The sequence below is a fragment of the Colletotrichum karsti genome (assembly GCF_011947395.1).
Source record: "Colletotrichum karsti strain CkLH20 chromosome Unknown Scaffold6, whole genome shotgun sequence".
Classification (NCBI taxonomy): Eukaryota; Fungi; Ascomycota; class Sordariomycetes; order Glomerellales; family Glomerellaceae; genus Colletotrichum; species Colletotrichum karsti.
Window position 1 is genome coordinate 171,044 of NW_024065906.1, and position 20,071 is coordinate 191,114.

Below are 20,071 nucleotides of genomic sequence, written 5' to 3' on the forward strand. Positions count from 1 at the left end.
CCGGATGAGAGTCACCCTCAACGATGGCCGCCAGATGACCGGACAGATGCTGGCTTTTGACAAGGTGCGAAGCACAACCCCCTAATCGCGTGTCTACGCCTTCGCTAACTGTCTCTGCAGCACATGAACCTCGTGCTCGCCGACACCGAAGAATTCCGACGCGTCAAGATCAAGCAGAATAAGCCTGCTGCCCCCGGAAGCTCTGGCTCGAGCCAGACCATCGAGAAGGAAGAAAAGCGCACGCTCGGTCTGACTATCGTTCGTGGCGCCCACATCGTGTCGCTGTCTGTCGAGTCGGAGCCTCCCGCAGACCCCAGCGCGAGACTCGGCAAGAGCGCGCCGGGAGGAATCTCGTCGACTCTTGCTGCCGGTCCTGGTGTCGCAAGACCCGCCGGCAGAGGCGCTGCCCCTGTGCCTCCCTCTTTGGCCGTATGCATACTCAACACCTCATCGCACGAACTCCATGCTAACGTTTCTCGCAGGGCCCTGCTGCCGGCGTTGGAGGCGGCGCTCCCCCCGGATTCCCTGGTTTCCCTGGTGCCCCGCCCTTTGGTGGACGTGGAGGTGAGTTCTCAAGACCATTTAATCCGCGATTTAGATTCTCACACCTTCCAGCGCCCCCTCCAGGCTTCCCTGGCGCGTTCCCGCCCCCGGGTTTCCCTCAGAACGCCTTCCCTCCTCCGGGCTTCAACCCCGGCCCTCCTGGTGGAGCCCCTGGCTTCAACCCTCCCCCCCGAAGATAAGCTACGAACGAATAAGTCGGCGCCTCACATGCTTTACAGTCGGCGGTTGGTTCACGGATACCATTGGCGTTTGGGGATGAATGTCGAGATTACGAACAAACGGGCACAACAAGCGTGTTGATTAGGCCCCCTGAACAAATCACCAAGTCAGCCTGCCAGTCTATAAGTTGGATTGCGGAGAGGAGAGTGGCAGCACGAACTTGAACAAAAGTGTTTCCTGTTGGTTGGAAGCCTGTTTGCAGCTACAGAAGTCAATGACGGGCTGTTTCGCGGTGCAGTATAGACTGAGTTGATCAAAATCAAAGAAGTTTCTCGTAAGCAGCCTACATCTGTTTTCTGTTATCACATGTCATGTGGGTTTTATGCGTACTTCGCAAAATGTTTTGGTGGTTTTGACCTCAGAAGCCTGTCGTGATCTACGTCGTATCAGGCCAAGCATAAGTGCAACAACTGCGGGCAAAGAAGCGATTCTGTTTGATTCGAAGGTTTCCAAGGTAGTAAAACATAATGAAAGAGAAGCCACCCAAGATAGAAGCTGATTGGCATCGTGAGGGGCATTGATGTGAAAGTATGCATAGTCACCGGCCAGCCGCAGATGTGATTGTTTTGCATCTCTGTCATTGGATTGAAGTTTGCAGACATCTAGCAAACACGCTGCATAATACTCCGCATATGGCAATGCAAACGCATCAACTGGAAGGGAGAGTAGTATTGCTCTTAACGAATTCGGCAGGCACCGGCAGCGATTTTGAGTTGATAAAGAGGACCACTGCGCCTGCCTCATTCGTTCGACTCTCTTCACTTCCGACTTCCCAGGCGGGCAATCCTCTCCCACCCGAATTCAGGGAGACTTTGCTACTTTCTTCGCACCAACGATCGAGCCAACTCCTCACACATCGAAAGTTGATACCTCAATCAACATGGGTCGCTGGGGTTTCCGTACAGTCTCCCATTCTCCCACCACCATCACGCCGGTGCTGACATCGTTCCAACAGGTCTCTTCGAGGGCGACGTCGACCTCGACTTCGCCGTCGCGATCAACGAAGACTTTCCCATCAAGGACTTCGCCCTCAGCAAGATGGTCCACCAGACGGACCAAATGGCGGGCCCGGATATGCTAAAGTTCTACAAGTCCGACGAGTACCGCAAGGAACTGAAGGGACAAGTCGCCAACGTCCGCAAGCAGCTCGACGCGGGCCTCTGCGACAAGATCTTCGAGAAGTACCGGCCGCTCGAGCACGAGAAGGACGGCCAGTTCCGCGTCATCCTCGTCGGCGCCCTGATGATGCGCGCTGGGGCCAAGATCAAGCAGGACGACCTGGACCACCTGAAGGAGCTCGCCGATGGCATGGAGGGTGAGCACGGATTCAGTTACGGCAGGGCTTTCGATATCCTTCATCAGGATGAGAAGAGCCCGCTTCGTTATCCCGGGAAGGTGCAGTTCCTCACTGCGCTGGAGAACTACAAGGCCGGAGTCCCGCGAGACTTTGGCGAGCCGAGGTATGTCGGACCCGATGTCTGCGGTTGGATTGATCTCGGCTGCTGACATGGGAATCAGCTGCTTCAACTGCGGTAAGATCGAGGCTGATCTTGGAGCGGTGCCCAAGAAGTGTGGAAAGTGTGGAGTGGCCTGGTTTTGCAATGTCGTGAGTGCCGGACCCAGCATGTCCCAGGGGATTGACGGTCATCTAACAATATCATAGGATTGCCAGAAGGAGGCTTGGAAGAACCACAAGCTGGTGTGCAAGACAAGGAGTGAGAAAAATGGAATGATCAATGTCTAAGATGTGGTCCGGAGAATAAGGGTCGACGACTTGGCTTGCAGTACAGCTCCCTCCGAAATACTGGCATTTGTTCTAGAAGACGTTTACACGGCCGTTAGGATGTGTTTCGAGATGGAGTGTGCGAGGTGTAATGAGATACTTCGCATTTGACCATGGTCTGATGAAAGTGAGATTGGTCATGATGCCACAATGCTGCCTGAACTTCCAACCCCGCCAACGAATGATACATTCGGTAGAGTGATGGTCTAGATGGATCTTTGATCATGACTGGTAAGTCATCAACTTTTGGACACGCATGGCTTCGAGCTGTAAGCTTTGTTTCCTGCGTGGCCAAGAGGCAGCTCACCAACAAAGAAGTTAGAAACATTCACAGATAACCACGGGTTTTTCATCGCGCACCAGGGCCTCCCCCTGTGGCATTTCATAGGGATCAAACCTCAAGTCCTTTTATTCGGACTGTTGTCTCGTATTTCTAGACCACGTTGTCGTGTCAACTTCAACGGTGATCCAATTCAGGTTTCCTTCGACTGGACGAACTGTGATTTCAAATTTTCCAATGAAGACACTGTTGGCGTCCTCGCGATGGATCTAGTTCGCAAACTGACACATATGGCAAAGGAAGGTTTCGTATCTCGACTGATGGATGTTCTGAATACTGAACAAGTTTCAAGGATGGAGCGTAGGTACTTGTGGGTGGCCTCGTTAAAAAGCGTCAAGCTTGGACAGATTTTAGACCAGCAGGACTTGTTGTATTTGTATTTTTTCTTGCTGCAAATCCCTCGCGAGCACCTCACTGCGCAGACCCGCATGGGAATGGTTCTCTGAATACCTTAGCTAGCTTCCTGCACATTGGGGTTGAGCGCCATACCGGTTCTGGTCTTCGTCCTGATCCTTGTGTTATTCAAGCCACGAATTCCATACCCGAGCACAATCTTCAGGTGTTACAGCGAGCCTTTCGTTCTTGTGAGGGCTGTTATCATATTGGGCATCTTGGTAGCCACTCGCGTAACCTACAGATCTAATCAGCGTACATGAAGACCAGACAAGTTGTCGTGCTGTGTGTAGACCACGCAGCGGGCTGTTCAGTGAAGCACATATAATGCCGAAACACTGCCGTTGCCGTCACAGCTGCGCTCAGCCAGGCAATGCGCCTCATGTATCGGTAATCAGCCACGAAGGAGGAGCGTTCTTCATGCTTGTACACTTCGCAGATTCGTGATATACTCGGGGCCTGATATAAAAGACCGATCTTTCAACCTATCTCAGGACCAGAAGCCACAATCAGGCTTTTGTGTGTGATTCCATGAAGATTGTAGGGTGAAATGCAATAACACTCTCTCTTCTATTCTATTCAGTAGCACTCACAGTTCTAGTTCATCTTCGCTCCCTACCTGAAGCCTGTAAGATTGATAAGTCCGCCTCTTATTCACGCGTTCTCGGGCTTGGATACTCCCGCGAGAACAGAGATGACGGATCCCGTAACGTTGATCTGGTTAACGACATTCTGGTGGGCATTTGGAGGTTGATACTCATGCAACTGTAGGGTCTGCTTCAGAAGTCATCTGCTTGAAAATGCAGCAAAAGCCACGGCGCTGGCGCTGCGGAAGATAACTCTACTGTAGAGACATCACTTATACGAGTCGACCTTCACCAACACGTGAACTTCATCGCGCTTACGGGGCTATCAACATTCGAGAGCAGTTCTATGTCAACCTCGGCGACGACGCGCTTTCCTTCGTTCATTCCCCATGGTCGTGGGTGGCACTTCAACAACGTCATCGACTAGTGTTCTCCAACTGACTTGTATTAAGCCCATTCAACCCAAATGAGACCTAGGTACACAACCACGGCTTTAGAGTAAAGATCGACTGTGGTGATGAGGTTTAGCAAGACACCTACGGATGTCAAGCATGTGCTGATGTGGACGTGAAAAGACCAAACCAAAGCCCCGGGGACGACACATCAACCATCTTATTCCGAGACTTTGACCTCAATACTCCGGGAAGGACAGAGATGACGGAGCCCTCTCCGGTTGTGCTCCGTTTGAACCCTAAGGGAGTTGATTAACGTTTCAGCGGTCTATAGCGTTTCCTCCTCCGTACGAAGGGGAACTCGACTCAGTCGATCGCCGTGACGATGGGATTCGATGACGGATTCACCGACGTGGCCTGAACAAGGTCTAGACGAACAAACACTAATCTAATATACTAGACCGATCAAGTCCCAAAACGGGGCCCGAATGTACTGCTTTGGCTAGTTCCAGTACCGATTGCATTTCCTCGCATACTGTCGTACTGGCTGTGTGTCGAAACACCTTGGACCAGACATCCATACTTTATATATAGAGTATCAACGGTGACTACGATCTCGAAACCCCCCAACCGTACTCGGTGTGTCCTCGTCTACTCACTGGAACTAGAGTGGAAGATGCTGCAGCGGTAGCATGTCCCCGTTTGAAAGTCCCAGGCTGCACCGGCTGGCTTGACAATAACCCAGCACTCGAGCCCCCTCCCCTATTCTTCTCTTCCTGTCTCTGTCGGTCTGAGCTTATTAGGATGGTCATAAACAAATCACTGGAACCTAGAACCTATACAAGACCGACGAAACGCTGGCTGCTGGAGGTTCCGTTCGGGGAGGAACGATGAATTTGATAGCGATTGAGTACTTCAAGCACCCCTTACAATGCGGCCGGTGAGCTGATCGCTGGTCATTAAGGTCCTGATCAGACACAAACCGTTCACGAGCACCCTCTATATAGGGACCCGGAGCAACGTCGCAGTCCTTACTACGCAGTAGCCTCTCGACTTCCCTTCTGGGAGCTCATTATGTGGACGAAATATTGTGGAAGATGCGTCTTAAAGATCGACATGTGGCGGCCCAACTCCCACGAAGACTTTGACTCTCCGTAGACCCCTTCCAAAAAGTCGCCTTTCTCGTGAAGTCAACTATCATATCAATCTCCTTCTGAATTCGATTCCTCGTAGCACGCTATCAACGATGTAACATCCAGTACTTTCTACCCACATAATTAACCCTCTATCCACACACTTCTCAGAGCGACTGACCAAACACATCCTCCATCACAACTTCTCACCTCAAACCTCCCACGCCCAACTTTCACGCCATCCAAATACACCAATCTCACAAAGCAAACCAAACCCTCCTCACCTTCCAAACCAAGTACCCCATCCCACTAGCTCCCTCACCCTCACCACCGGCTCATCTTCCCCTAGCCCCAACTCCCGTGCGTCCCGGACGCCTCCATCCTACACCGGTCCAGATTCCCGCACGTCCCTCGGAGCCGTCGCGGAAGATAAGAAACCCTCAGACCTCCGAACTACCTTGGACCATCGCAGTAGCACCAAGAGTCCTAGCACTAGCATCCTGCCAATGACATGTCCCGCCAGGCACTTGACGTCGCCGCAGATCTCCACGCCGTTCGCGCGCTTGCATCGGAGGCCCCTGGAGCCAGTGAGCCTCACGATCCAATCACGATGCTCGACTTCAGGAACAACTCCAGAGGACATGGATGATGGAAAGGCACGATATCACCATTCTCCCACCCGTCGTCTCACCAACACCCACGGCCCTTTCACTCCTCACACAGCCGCGTTTCCGCGTCTCTAACAGCTAGCAAAGAACGCGGACGAAAAACACCAGCTACCCTAAAGCCCTAGCCATCAAATGAAGACACCACCTCCATCACGAACTCACATCCCAACTCCGACATCATACTCCAACCCAAGCCTCACCTATCCCAAAAAGCAAAAACGTGCGTGCGTAAAGTACGCCTTCTGGGACCAAAAGACGGACGATTACCATGCAATGCAACACGCACACCTTCCTACCTGCATGTCTAAACCAGTCCAGTCCAGTCTAGAGTAAGGCACAGGCACAAGGCACCCAGATAAGACACTGACAAGCAAACTCCAAAGGCCATCATCCCATCATCATCATCATCATCCCGCCGTCGCACTCAACCAATGCGACAACAACCCAGATTACTCCCACTCAAATTTCCCAGTGTCGTAGCGTCTGTCCCCAGTCGAAAGAAACCCGCTGCCCACCACCCGGAACCTTTTCCCCTAGTAGGTAAGGGAGGTGCTCCAACCCCAAGAGCATGCAACACTAACGCAAGTAATCCTCACCCAAAAAAAAAAAAACCACTCACTTGGCGCAAGCGAAGGACCCAACACAACGGCAACGACGGGAAAGATATATTACAACATAAGCACCTTACGTACGTACGCCACCCCAGGCAACCCCTTGCAAAATGCCATGCGAGCGAGAGCGAACCACCACCACCACCACGACCCGGATCCCCCACCCCCACCCGACCAGCGTCGCGGGAGGTTTCAACAGGGTTCCCCGGCCGCCGCCGGCCTGCGGCTCGCCCGCCCGCTCGCTCGCTCCAGGTTCTTGTCAGATTTTCGATCGAACCCATCTTGCGCGCTCTCGACTATGATATGTACCAAGGAAGTTTGGTATCGCGGAACGGGGTCTACCCCTGAGGTTGATGCGGCGCTGACAGCTCAGCCTCCCACGACTCACGACGTAAGTGTATTCGAGGCGGGGTCGAGTTGCAACTGCTTTACTTAGTCTCTCTTGGAAAAAACCAAGGTTAGTGCGAAATAGATCGGATCAAGGTGGCATTGGCAGTGAGTGTGCTATTTGGGGTCGGTTGAGCACCGGTAAAGCCGGACCAGGTCGGGTTTCATGACGCATGCACGAGCGCCGAGAATACCAGCGCATGAAGGTGGGAGACAGATTGAGGAATCGTGATGCTTTTTTCCATTCATTACGGACATGTCCGTCAAGCAGCTATGTAGCGTAGTCCGTTGACAGACCGCCAGTCCTCCAAGATCCTCATCATCAACGTGAGCCACGCCTCCGTGACGCGCCTCTCCAGTCCACCACTACCACTACCATCCACGTAAAGTCCAGAAATTTGGTGTCCGAACAAAGAACACCTGGATCGTCATGAAGGACGATAAACTAGTCTCTCTTGAGCTAAATGACGAAGCCGATGTCGTGAATAAAAAAAGACGACGCTCTCCATGTGGTATCATATCGAAGAAACCCGAATCGCAATAGAATGTAAATCCTGACAAAGAAAAGGTGAAAGAATGAAGAGTCGTTGATCATGTGTGGTTTGTTCCACTTTTGCGTATGGCATAAATCGGAAAAACAATCGTAGCTGCAGGGTGCTGTTGCAGGCGCGTCAGGCATGTATGTAGCCTCTGTTGTTGTGATGTGATTTACTCTTCCTCATCCGCGAGTGTCTGAAGAGTCATGGGATCCCGTAAGCGTCTCGTCTTGTGAATGGCGACGAGGTAGTCGACAAGGCCCTCAGCATCGGCCCGGAGAGCCTCCAGTTCTTCCTTGGTGCATCCGGCCGTGGGAGAGTCCTTGCTGGGGTAGCGGTAGGCGGCGAAGACGACTCCGCGGTCGTTTTGAGTAATGTCGTGAGAGCCCGAGTTGCGAGGGCTGGAGTTGGCTGATCCTCTGCGTCCGACGGAAGTGTGGAAAGCGTGGCCATAACCCCGGGCGAATTCGCCAACCTGCGCATCATCGCTGCGATATTCCATCCATCCCTCTTGCTTCAAAATCTTGGATTGCACCGTTGCTGAGATACGGAAAGGGCTGTTGAGATTCGAGAGCCCGTATGCTGCAAGCAGACGTCCGGTCATACCCGGTGCCGTTTCCACAGTCGGTCCATCCATCGGCGCCATGAGCGAGTTCCTCATGCTGGCGGGCCGCGAAGACAAGTCCAGCGAGGCACGGTACGGTGAAGCGGGAAAGTCGGATGCATGCTCGGGCCACAGGTTTACGATGTAGACCAGATCGAAGTTGTGCTTGGCGGCGATCTGAGCGACTTGCAGAGCACCCTCTTTGGCCACGTCGTCGGCGTAGATGGAAGAAGTCCGCCGCGAGGGACGAGGTGAGGACATCGAAGACGGCGTCGGCGGGGATGGAGGGGTTCTGAGAGGAGCAGGGATGATCGGCGTGTCCAGCTCATCCTCTAATTCGGGCTCCTCCAAGATGTCGTCGTCGGAGAGAGCGAAAAAGTCCCCAACGTCTCCGCCCTTGAGAATCTGGCTTGGTGATGTGACGGACCGGTGAGGTCTTGACTGGCCTTGAGGACGGCGCAGCAAAGCGGCCTTCTCTTCTCTCCTGCGGCGTGTTGCGGCGGCAGCGGCTTTCCTCTTGGCCAAACTGAGCTCCGCCGAATCCCTAGATCTCTTGTCGTGTACTGGCTTCATCTCGGGTGATGCGGCTGGTGTGGGCAGGTCGCTGCTCATGGAAGAAGAGGGTCGGCCATACTGGGAGCTCTTTATGCTTGAGTCGTCTTCGTTGTCGGAGGAGGGCGGGGTGCTGGCTCTCAGAGGTAGGATGACGGAGCTGTGGCGGTGCTCGAGGGAAGGTTTATGCGCTGCGGGTAAAGTTTTGGACGAAGCGCACGCGGGCGAAGCCGGCAAGCGGCCTGTGGGAGGAGCAGGAAAATCGAATCCACCCAAACTTGCCACCGGCTGACTGTCCCGACGTTGATTGAGCGACAAGGAGCGGACCGGGAGGGCGAGAGTGGTGGTGCTTCCGGTGCTCGAGTAAGAAGAGAGGTTGATAGAGAGGCGCTCGGACGCGTTCTCGGGGAGGCTATGAGCGCGCCTCTCATTCTGAGCAGCAACTATGCGCTCGTCTCTGGCCTTCATCCGAGAAACACGTGGGCGAATGAACGAGGGTGATGGGAAGCGTTGGTCCAGGTTGACAGTTTTGGGTCCTGAGAGATCTAAAGGTGCCGGCTTGGTGTCAATCGTGAGGTCCTTTCTCTTAGAAAAGAGCCTCTCGAGGCGATCGAAACTGTTAGGCATGGTGACTGAGGTCTCACTCCAGTTATTATTGGTGTCAGGTATCTGTGCGTATAAGTGTTGGTCAGTTTTTCTCATGCAAAGCGCAGAAGGAATTCAGCGGAACGGAATGCGCATACCAGTCGAGAGTATTATAAGTTAAGAGGAGAATGGTCGATAGGTAAAGGTGCGACGAAGGAAGAAGGGAGTAGGAAATATATTTTGTGTGAGGGAAAGTTTGTGGAAGTCCAGGTGAGAGGGAAGGAGCGAGGCAGAGGCCTCGGCCGAAGTGTTGGGATGCCGGCTGATGTGAGGTGACAGTGAGACAAGAAGTCAGCTACCACGACGGAAGGTAAGAAGACCCGGGTAGGATTGATTGCCGTCCGGGAAGGAGTCGAAGTAGAGTCGAAGATTTGGAGTGAGTCGAGTCTCACTGAATCGGTTGGAGGAATCCAGAAGGCCCAATGGTGACGCGAGGGCAAGAGGGTAATAAGGCGAGGTGCCGAGGACAAGGCAAGCTGACTTTTTAGTCTGCGCGACGTCGGTTGAGGGTGAGGGTGGTCGAGGATGATGAGCCGAAGGATGGGTGACACTAAGACCCTGATCGAGAAAGGCGCGGGGTGACTGGCCGATGGAGTTGGTTGTGCGATGAAGGTTGTATGACCTCTCGGCGAGACACTGGTCGAGGTGAGATGGATCGCAATATATATGAGAGGCTCCGTCTGTGTTCTGAGATGGGTAGGTGCGAGTCGACCGAAGGCTGGGTGGCTCGATGGGTTTTAAGAGAGATGGTGAATTGAGGAGGGGAGCAAGACACTAAAGCAAGGTGAAGGTGAAGCCGATGATGAAAAAAGAAAGGAAAAAAGTGGAAAGAAGCGCGTGCTGTGCTGTGTGCGTCGCCGTCGGGAGCAGACAGGATGAAGCCGATCTGTAAGGGCCGAAGGGTTAAGAATTAAGGTAAGGTATGATACCCCGGAGTCTTGTGATTAATTAGAGAATTAAGAATTGACCGAAGATCAGCAAAGAGCCGAAGGAGGAACACGGTCATGAAAGGGTCTGGAGAAGTGAAGGCTTTAAGATACTCGAGGCTTGAAACCAAGAGACAGCCAGTGCTGAAGAGGGGTGTGTGTGAAGGACGTCAACCTCGATTCCTCGAGTGGCCCACGGAGTGAGGAAAAAAAAAGACGGGAGAGAGAGAGACAGAGAGAGAGACAAGGGGGTGTGTGCTCAGATCCAGGTCGGGTCAGAGTTGGAGTTCTGGGTCCAGAGCCAGGCCCAGGTCCATGTCGAGCTGCCAGGTACTCCGTAGAGGCAGCGGACGGGAGCTGCACTTCTGAGATGTATGTGGCTTGCTGTCTTGGGCGTTTTCTGAGTCTTGGAGGTGTCTCTGATGTAAGGTGGTTTTGCTCTGAAGTTTTGGGTGTGGGCGTGGGAACGGGAGCGGAAGCAGTGTGAGCGGGAGTGGACTGGTGTGAAGGCGTACGATGGAAGTACACGCTACGATACGGCATTAGGAGTAGCGAGGTCGAGTTATTAGTGTCGTGCGTTAGGTTAAAGATGAGAAGGGAGGAGACTGCAGTTGGGCAAAGTCCAGTGTCGTAGAGAAGCTGGGGCAGGAGACTGGATTGGATCACGGACGAAGCTAAGGTGAGGTGCGGATACCTCACAAAGATACGTACCCGGGTCCCAGTGCCACATGCATGTCCGTTCCAGGAAAGGCGCCGACCGGGGGTTAGTCCGCGGACGGGAGAGGCGACACTGACACTGACTGGACACTGAGGTAGTGGGGGCGCCAAAATCCGTGATGGAGTCGGGTCGTCGACTTTCCATTTGCCAATGACTGCAAGTGGATGCAAAAGAGACAGGGGTGCTTGGAGACGCACTCAAGCTCTCATGGCTGGGCAGGGATCGTGAAGGGCTCACGGACGTTGTAACTGGCCATGTTTCTTGAGGGCAGTGGCACTGACGCGCTCCATCGTCAATTGCAAGGGAAGGAGCAAGTCCCGTCTCGAGTCTTCCTTCTAAAATTCTCGGGCACGGCAACCACAGAAGACGCTGCAGTGGTGACTGTGACTGGCAGGAGGCACTGCCAATTGACCCAACTTCAGGCATAGGCGAACCAAGATAAGGTGCCTGCTTCTGTCCCTAAATGGCAGCAAGCAGTATCAAAACGCAATGCCCCTCACCAAGTACGACTCTAGAGTTTCCCGTCTCGAGGAAATCAGGGAAAAATCACACGAAGGCATTGAACGTTGGTGAAGAGAGGATTCATGAGATGATTCATGTCTTTGCAGATAGACGTGAACCGCGAACAGGGGTCCTTCCGAGGTGAGGAAGGAACGAGCTTTGAATAAAGTGAGGCAGGAGATACGCAGGAGTCAGGAAGGAGCCGATGCCAGAAGCAGGAGCAAAAGGCAGGAGGCAGGAGGCAGGAGGCAGGAGGCAGACGAGCACGAGGCACGAACCAGGAGGTCTGGTAAGGCAAGGTAGGTACGAAGTACATTGCATTTTACTCTGTACCTTACAGCAAAAAGTGGGAAGGTGCAGCAGCAGCAGAGCAACAGCAACAGCAACGGCAACGGCAGCTGCAAGGCAAGTGACGACCCAGCTCTGACCAGCTCCTGCCCCCAATCACGTCGCTCATTTTTTCTCTCATTTTCGGGCGCTTCTGTCATTTCGCCCAGACCACCCGGCTCCTTTCCCGCAGCGCCTCGCATGCATGCCATATGCCTCGCTGACCATCTTATCACAAAATGTTTCGTTTCGTTTCTTTTTCATCGTCCGCACAACTCGAAATGATTTAGAAGGTTTTTTTTTTCTTTCATCCCTCTCGCTTCGTTTTTTCTCCCCAGCAGGATCCTGCTCCGTCCGTCCCCTCTCTTTGCGGGACGCCGGACTGGGCCTCGGAGGTCAAAGCAAAGAAAAATCACGGAAAATGCTACCGAAGCCTCCATATCCAAGAACCCGATCCAATCTGGATGCAATGTTGGAAACAGCGCCGCTTCCCTCGGGCCTCGAGCCTCGACTAATTGACGTGAGCCCAAACTCCAATCCGTCCATCGTCAATCTGGCCAATCCGAGCCGAGACGCCTGGCCTTGCGGTTGCTTCTTCGCCTTGCTCAATTTTTGTGCAACACCCGTGTACCTTGTCAACCGGCACTGTCAGTGGAGGATGACACCCACCCGCCGCTCCTGACATCAACCACCATCGTCAAATTTTCCGCTGTCTTGCAAGCAGACCCCGGGTTCGACCGCCAAAGACTTGCCGTCGCCGGGGCCACGGAATAAACAACCGGAATAAAGTCAACGAAGAGCTTCCCGACAGCACTATGCGAGAACGTATCCGGCAGCTTCTCCATTCGGTCTCCCGACACGCCATGTACGACATATTTTCTGGTTCTCGCTGATGAGCAAGAGCTGTCGAGTCGGCCAAACCCCCGGAATCAGGAATGGTTCGGGCACTCACTGCACGAGTTGGACAAAATGACTGGATGATCGACCTTCGACCCCGGTTCCTGATCAGTGAAGCCGAAGCTTTGACATAACGGCTTCTCTTATTGACAGCACCACCCAAAGCACCAAAGCACCTCTCGCTTGCATGCAACCGGGCTCGAGCGTCGTCTTCAACGCTGGTGCCACGATGCAATGGTCCTTACATCCCGTCGTGCCGATTGACACGACTCGCCTCATCGTCAGGGCGCAGGGGAACAAGCTGTGAATGCTGCAAATGCCCAACACCATAGCCCAGGGTAAAACCACTCTCGGTGCGCCTTTTACATCAAGTTGGTTGCTCTCCAGGGCCAAGACTGCCAGATACCTTGCCCTCCAAGGCATTGATCGCCGCCACTAATGCGAACATACAATCTTGTCAACAACATCAGACGAGTTTTTCTCCCGGGGGGGTTCATCGCAGCCATTGCAGCCACCATCTCGTGGCGCTGTTTCCAGCACGGAACCTCAACTCAATTTCGTCCTCACATGCCGCCGACGGGCCCAATCTACCGGTCGGCCCTGCCCCGATTCACGATTTACCTACTGGACAGCTTAACCTAAACGCACCAACTCGAGTTGATACAGTCACACGCGACACATCCGGCCATCATCCACTTTCGTCCCTTTGCCGACGCTGCATCGTAATCCTGCGGTAACCGAGCGAGCGTCGAGGCCTTCTTTTTGTCTCCAATTGCAATATTCTGTCAGCAAAAGCCCACCAGGTTGCTACGTTGCCTAGCTTCGGAGCACCTCATTTCTGCCCGTACGTAATTACACGCTGGGCCCTGGAAAACTCCGACTGGTCCTGACAAATTGGACCCTTGACCAGAAAGTCTCCATATCAATCTTCGCCGTGCGAGAGGCTCCGCTTTACCAAAACGGCCACTGCTGCTGCCGAACGCAGTCACGAACCTTCGTTTGAGTCGTCTACCTGGTCCAGCCACCAATGGCTTGGTTCTTGTGACGAGATGACACTACCGTACGGCCGCGAAACGTCCCCCGATGCAGGGTCCAGACTTCAGATTTTAGACCTTCATCGGTTTCGACCAACGCCGTCTGCTCGGGAGCCTAGAGCCCATGTCGATCCCTGCGCGGTCTGGTCCCTTGTGCCGCCCGACGTCAACTCAGACGACCAGCGGCTCTTGCCACACCCGGAGCGTCTCTTCTCTCAACGTTCGCTCGTGCGGCCCAAAGTCACCCCAGCTCGAAGGGAGAGCTGCGTCAAAACTCATCACGAACGGCGAAGCCATCTCCATGTTGCTGCGCGATAAGGGTGTGCCCATGAAGGACACCACAATGCGAGGGACTAGCCAGCTTGACCGGCTTCTTACGCAAGGGGGTCGCTGATGCTGATATCAGAGCCTCAAAATGACCATACACAGAGCTCGAACAGCCATTTGCGGGATACTGCAAGACCCAGAGACACTTACACGGTTACTGTCACTTGCGCTGCAAGGGATATGACAGCACACTAGAAGCACAGGTCGAGCCAGGATTTCCTCTCGTCATAGCCGTTGCATTTGCCTCCCGTTCGCTGGATGCCTCATTCACGCTGCAATACTTTGGCATGGTTGCATCACGCCTCTTATTTCGACAAGATCTTGGAGTCCGCTTAGATGTGTTCGGCTTGTTTGTGGCAATTTCAAATGAATCTCCGCCCTCGCGACCCCGTTGAAGAGTCTAATCAGTGCGGCTCGGGATCACGTCAGTTTCACAGAACCTAGTCACATCGCCGTCCATGATAGGCAGACTTTCTCCCATCTGACGCCAAATCGTAACCTAAAGCCTCGTAGCTCAACGGGTACCTCTAGTCAAATCCCCATGGCGATGTGGCTGTTTTCAGGGTCCTTGCACGGCCCAGAGACGGAAACATCAAAGCTGACGACTGAGACGGCAGCTCCGGACGCTGCGATCACTGCTTCCGAATGCATGCAAGTCGAGGTCCGCCACATTCGAATCGAGGGGACTAAGAGAGCCGACCAATCCGATCCAGGCTTTTTCATCGGGGTGGCTGTCTGATTGGGCCGGCCTGCTCTCGCAGTGTTCGCATAGATGCCGCACGCTTCGAGCCTCTCAACATCATCAACTGAGAGTACACCTCGGTCCGAATTGCTTTTTCTTCCGAATGAAGCAGCCGACCAGCAGAAATACTTTCCAACCACTGACTTTGCCGACACCTACGTTCATGGTGCCCGCAGGCTTCTCGCCCCCTCTCCCTGCGCTTAGATACCTGCCGTCCTGTTCGAGACAGCCAAGTAAAGGGAGGTCGGGCTCATCCACCGATTGCAGTGGATCTTCTCCGGAGCCGAGTGCTTGTGCGGCCCCTGATGGCCGGAGACTGGCCAGCAACTCAAGTTATTGGATCCCGGTGACATCGTTGCTCTTCCGTCCGACCTCCCTCCAGCTGAGATGCAGACGCTGGTCCAATGATAAAGCCTCGATTCAGCCACCCGATGGCGCCAGTATTACCCAATTGGCAGTCGCAAAGTCTACGATGAAACCTGAGGCCTGGCGCGCGAAGGAGAGAAACTGGCTGTGGCGGGAGCTCTCGCGGCCTCATCGTTGTGCATCCGGTGGTTTCTGTGTCTCTACCAGCGCAGCTAAAATCGAGACCTGCATGACGAGGAAGGCGCAGGCAAAGAAAAAGCAATACACCAACCACACTGCACTGTACATTCTAAGGACAGGTTTTGCGACTTCCCACGGATCTCAACTGTCTACCTACAGAAGCGTGTCTCCGCTCACAATCAAAGTAGCCGAGAATGATTGCTGTTTTCACAAGCAAATCACCGTCGACGAAGTCTTTCCGATGCTTCATGGTCTCACGTGGTTATGCGAATGCGTATGGAGCCAAGGCCTATTTACAACTTCGAAGTCAGGTCTGCCTAAGCTGCCGCCAAATGCATCCGTAAGTGGTCTATCGGGTGAGCTGAAACATGACCTTGGCCTTCCTAGAGAAAAAGCAGTTCGATGACCCGCTAGAACCGTTGAGGGAATATCATGATTCAACATGGTCCCTGGAAAAAGGAAGCTTTGGCAGAACATGAGTCTGGACTTGCACCTCGCCTTCTTCCTAGAGGGTTTGCGTCATTTGCATTTTCTTCTTCTTTCGCGAGTTCGAACTGCGACTATCAGCTCCTGAACCTGAATACCAATTGTCGTGCGTATCATAGTTGAAAGGATCGACTCGGCTGTCGCTCACCCCGGATTTTCGCGACCTCGAGGCTTGTTTCGTTGCCGTCTTTTCTCTCAAGTCGATCCGACTTTGTTACCCAAGATGCACGGGTCCTTACGGGCGGCCGTAAGTACAATGTTGCACTGGGTTCACGTCCCACGACAACTCCTCAGCCAATTTCAGGTGCTATTTCCATCCGATCTTCTAACCGTCGTCGATGTTACTCTGGTCCTTATTTGATTACAGATGCAGCTTCCCGAGCTGCATCATTGGTTGGCTCATCCAGCCGCAGACGGTTTTGAGCTAAGAAGCCACACACCCTCACCAGCCAGACCCAAGCCATCGCCGTTTTCAGCACATAGAGATTTACTCAGCAGGTACCCTGAGCGGCAAACTGATACCCCCGTGGGTTGCATCGTGATGCTGAGCGACCATCGTCAACCCCGAGGGCCACGCGGAGGCCTTGCACATTTGCGGCCGTTGATCTTCCATCAGCAAGACCGCAAGGAGAGACATCAAAACGTATGTGTTTCCTCTTGGCCTATGCGAGAGCCTATCATCAAAAGCAAGGAAACTGCACATCACTTTGTGAGGACGAATCATCGACAGCGAATCAATGATTATGACGGTGTTGGTGCTGTCAAGAGAAGCCGACGATGCAAGGGGCACGATACGAAGCATCCGACGTGGGATCACAGAGACGTACTGACGGACCGGCCCAGGCGAAGCACTCCCTCCTCAAGATGACACCGGGTACTCACAGCGCAGTAGCCGGAAGCGAATGGCGGCGCCAAATGGCGGACTACACCCCACATGGATGCAGCCAGCATACTGACAAATTGCTTCTTTCCATCGCAGTAGTGCCTGTCGCTTGTACGGCCGAATGCTGGCCGCTACTTCTGTACTGCGGCTTTCGGATCAGCTTCTTCCATGGACTCGGGCAGGTCGGGGTGGCCTTCGCCGCAAAGATCGGAGTTTGGAAAACTACTAGGCTTCACAGTACGTCGGCCGTACTGCCAAAGCCACATCTATCCAGATCTCTGCAAATCGAAGCCACGTTGTGGCCTTGTGGCTTTTCAAGCTCATTACGGTCCAGGACATTCGATAACCAACACCTTGCTGAGCTAAGACATTGCGATCTTGGACCTTCAGTTACTCAGAATCGGGGGAGCTCATTATCGAAGATGCAGGGAGGCCGTTATCCATGCCTCCTCGTGGGGTCGTATTCGCGCACATGGCATATGAGGAAGCTCGAGAAGCCTCGACAACCGAGATGTCTTTATCTCCACGCGACCACTACGCAAAGACTATTGATTCCTGTGCGCGGGAGACCCTGCAAGGCAAGACAAGCCAACCGGAGCGCAGTTCAACAGGCTTTCCGTGGAACAAAATCAGAGACAATCATCTTCTAGGTTGCAAAGACATCAATGTGGAAATGAGACGAGGTAGCCCGTTGAGGAGCCAATGCAAGGGATTTAACCTGCGACCAGCTGTGCCGCTTCGTTATACGGCGGCTTAAGGCCACGTTGGGAACGGTTGGGTCTCAGACAAATGACCTTCGACCAGTTCCAAGGGTAATTATTCCTACACTCTCAGTTAACGAAGCTGAAAGAGTCTTCAGAACAGTATTCGGCAGCTGACATAGGCTCACCGGCTGCTCAATTGTCTCCTTACTGGCGTCAAAGTGCCGCAAGAGATCGCAGCGCCGCCCCAATCTCCCAGTCACAGGCGTTATATCACCAAGGGTCTGGCCATCTGCGTACTTGCTGTAGCCGGTAGTGAATGGCATCATCGGCGGGCAGCCTCCCAATGCCGATGGACTACTAGGACCACATAGCAGTTTGCGTTCTTCGGAGACGGAAACCAAGTTCAGTTCATGGTAAAATGCTGGCAGAGTACCGTCTTAACTGGAAACATTCACCAACAGTAATCAGCGTTGGTGCATGAGTTGAGAGGCTATACCAAGCCATCAGGAGTCTCATACTGTCGTGTTTGCGAAAGAGATTGAGGGGAGTTCCCTCCAAGCCTAATCAACCAACTTTCAGGGGGAGTGTCGCAGCTTTCTCAGCTGAACCGCCATGCAGTCTGCCTTCCGCGAAGAATGAGCCAAGTGGCCCTTCTTACTGGAATGCGCCGCCGTCTCTTGCTGAAACAGGCGATGCAGGCCCATCAACGGTCCGAAATGGTCAAGCTGAAGTCGCGAGATCATGACACCGGCCGCGCATGGGTGCGTAGCCGCCCGATGGAACCCCGGCCGGGTGGATAGGTTGAGGCCCACTTCGCCGGCCGTCTCCTGTTTGAAGTTAACGCCGCGCGCCGCACCCGCCCGCTGGCGTCGAACAGCCCTCAGCCGTTGCAGCATTCTTGTCGGTGCTTCTGCGGCCGACCGCGCCGAGAAACACTCTCACCGCTGGAATGAAGTCCAATTTCAGCTTGGAGCATCGGCATTCGCGGCGCGCAATTGGGTTTGATTGCCAGCCCGCTCTGGTCGCATGACAATGCAACGGGGGCGCGCTTCGGCCATGCCGCCGGACACATTGCGGAGCGACGAGTCGTGGAATATGTGGGGAGTTCTTCGATCCCTAGGCCGATGATCCCCCAACGACGGATCCGATCACGCAACGTTTGGGAGTCTGTCGGATATCTCGGGATGGATACCCTTGGGTCGCAGCACGCCGTTCTCTGGGTTTTCCCACTAAACATGCGGTCTGGAAGCGTATGCGGCGGCACTTGCAACTGCCAAATCTGGGAATAATCTGAGAATAAGCATTCGTCCCAACGTTGTGGGGAGCCCGCTCTGCAGGGCGAACCCGCGACGTCATGACAGGAGATCCCTTCGTCGGCGCAAATTGGGACGAATGCGCGAGCCAAGTCGTTGCGGGAAAGCCACGGAATGCCGGCCACCGGAATGGGGCGTCGCTCAATTTCAACCACCGATGCCCCGGGCGCTGATAAGCTGACGGGGGGTTCGTCTCACTCAGCTCAGCCCTCAGCCTGTCGAATACATTTTAACCGTATTTCAGCCCAGCCCGACTCTTTTTCTCCTCTTCTTATCTCTGTGTAACTCAAAGAACACAAAACGAACTCTTCGCCAGCATGACGACCGTGAAACACCAGCCCTTGTTATCGGGGGAGGTGAGCGACGAGATGGATTGCCATCCGTTCAAGACACTCCCGCTCGAGCTGCGACTTCTCATTTGGGAGACTTTCGGTTCCGAACCACGAACGTTCGAATACAAAGAAGACACGGGCCTCATCAGACCGTCCCGCGAATACCGCCACCCACGCCGCGTCGGACTAGCCGTCTGCGCGGAGTCGCGGAAAGCAATTCAAGCTCTCCTGAAGCCCTTCGAGCACCCCCACGACCTGGACAAGCGCAGCGTCCTCCCAGCACCGCTCCAACACATCCCGGCGGAAGACCTCTTCTACCTCCCGCCGCTGGTGTACCGCAGCCGCATCCAGGCCTGGGACTCCCTCTGGACGACGAAGCCGGGCGTCAGAAACGTCGGAGTCCACTGGTCCGTCCTCTGCGACGAGCGGCGCATCGCGGAGGCTCTGAAGGCTCTGAGGAGGTGCTTTGTGCACATGCAGAGGCTGGTGGTGTTTGTTGAGTTCAAGGCGCTGCCGGAGCCCGAGGAGGACGCGTGTGCTGGCGGGATCGTGCGGGTGATGGGACCCGTGGAGGATGAGTACAAGCTGCCGTCACTGTTTTCGGAGGCCCATGGGTTGACGGATGAGTTTTGGACCTGGGGAGAGATGAGGTTGGCGATTGAGCGCGTTAGGAGGGGGATCGTTGGCGCGGCGGACGTCGAGGGGGTGCTTTATTGCAGAGAGGTCGAGGACGGACCGGATTTTTGAAGGTGAGAGGATCTGCTCGCGAAGACTTTTCTGGTTTTGGGGATCTGAGAAGGAGGGCTGGGCGACGGATTAGATGGAGACGGACGACGAGGTAATCGATGGCAAAGGGGAAACTGGCTGTAATGATTCATGATACCACGAAGCGCATATATAATAGTATTATCATTATAAGTC

The 20,071-nt window shown here is 54.1% G+C and overlaps 3 protein-coding genes across 3 annotated transcripts; 2 read left to right on the forward strand and 1 right to left on the reverse strand.

Annotated features, from left to right (window-relative positions):
- Nucleotides 1-4: 4 nt before the first annotated feature.
- CkaCkLH20_02510 (SMB protein) lies at nucleotides 5-2,527 on the forward strand (the record flags this gene model as incomplete). Its single annotated transcript, XM_038885229.1, has 6 exons — nucleotides 5-64; nucleotides 121-429; nucleotides 483-564; nucleotides 1,739-2,243; nucleotides 2,302-2,389; nucleotides 2,447-2,527. The coding sequence occupies 6 exons, from the start codon at nucleotides 5-7 to the stop codon at nucleotides 2,525-2,527; spliced, it is 1,125 nt and encodes a 374-aa protein (XP_038749160.1).
- A 5,258-nt stretch (nucleotides 2,528-7,785) lies between these two features.
- Nucleotides 7,786-9,396, reverse strand: CkaCkLH20_02511 (uncharacterized protein; the record flags this gene model as incomplete). Its single annotated transcript, XM_038885230.1, has 1 exon — nucleotides 7,786-9,396. The coding sequence occupies one exon, from the start codon at nucleotides 9,394-9,396 to the stop codon at nucleotides 7,786-7,788; it is 1,611 nt and encodes a 536-aa protein (XP_038749161.1).
- Nucleotides 9,397-19,135: 9,739 nt separating this feature from the next.
- CkaCkLH20_02512 (uncharacterized protein) lies at nucleotides 19,136-19,897 on the forward strand (the record flags this gene model as incomplete). The annotated part of the gene is made up of 1 exon (XM_038885231.1): nucleotides 19,136-19,897. One exon carries the CDS (start codon nucleotides 19,136-19,138, stop codon nucleotides 19,895-19,897), a length of 762 nt encoding a protein of 253 aa, XP_038749162.1.
- Between the last annotated feature and the right edge of the window lie 174 nt (nucleotides 19,898-20,071).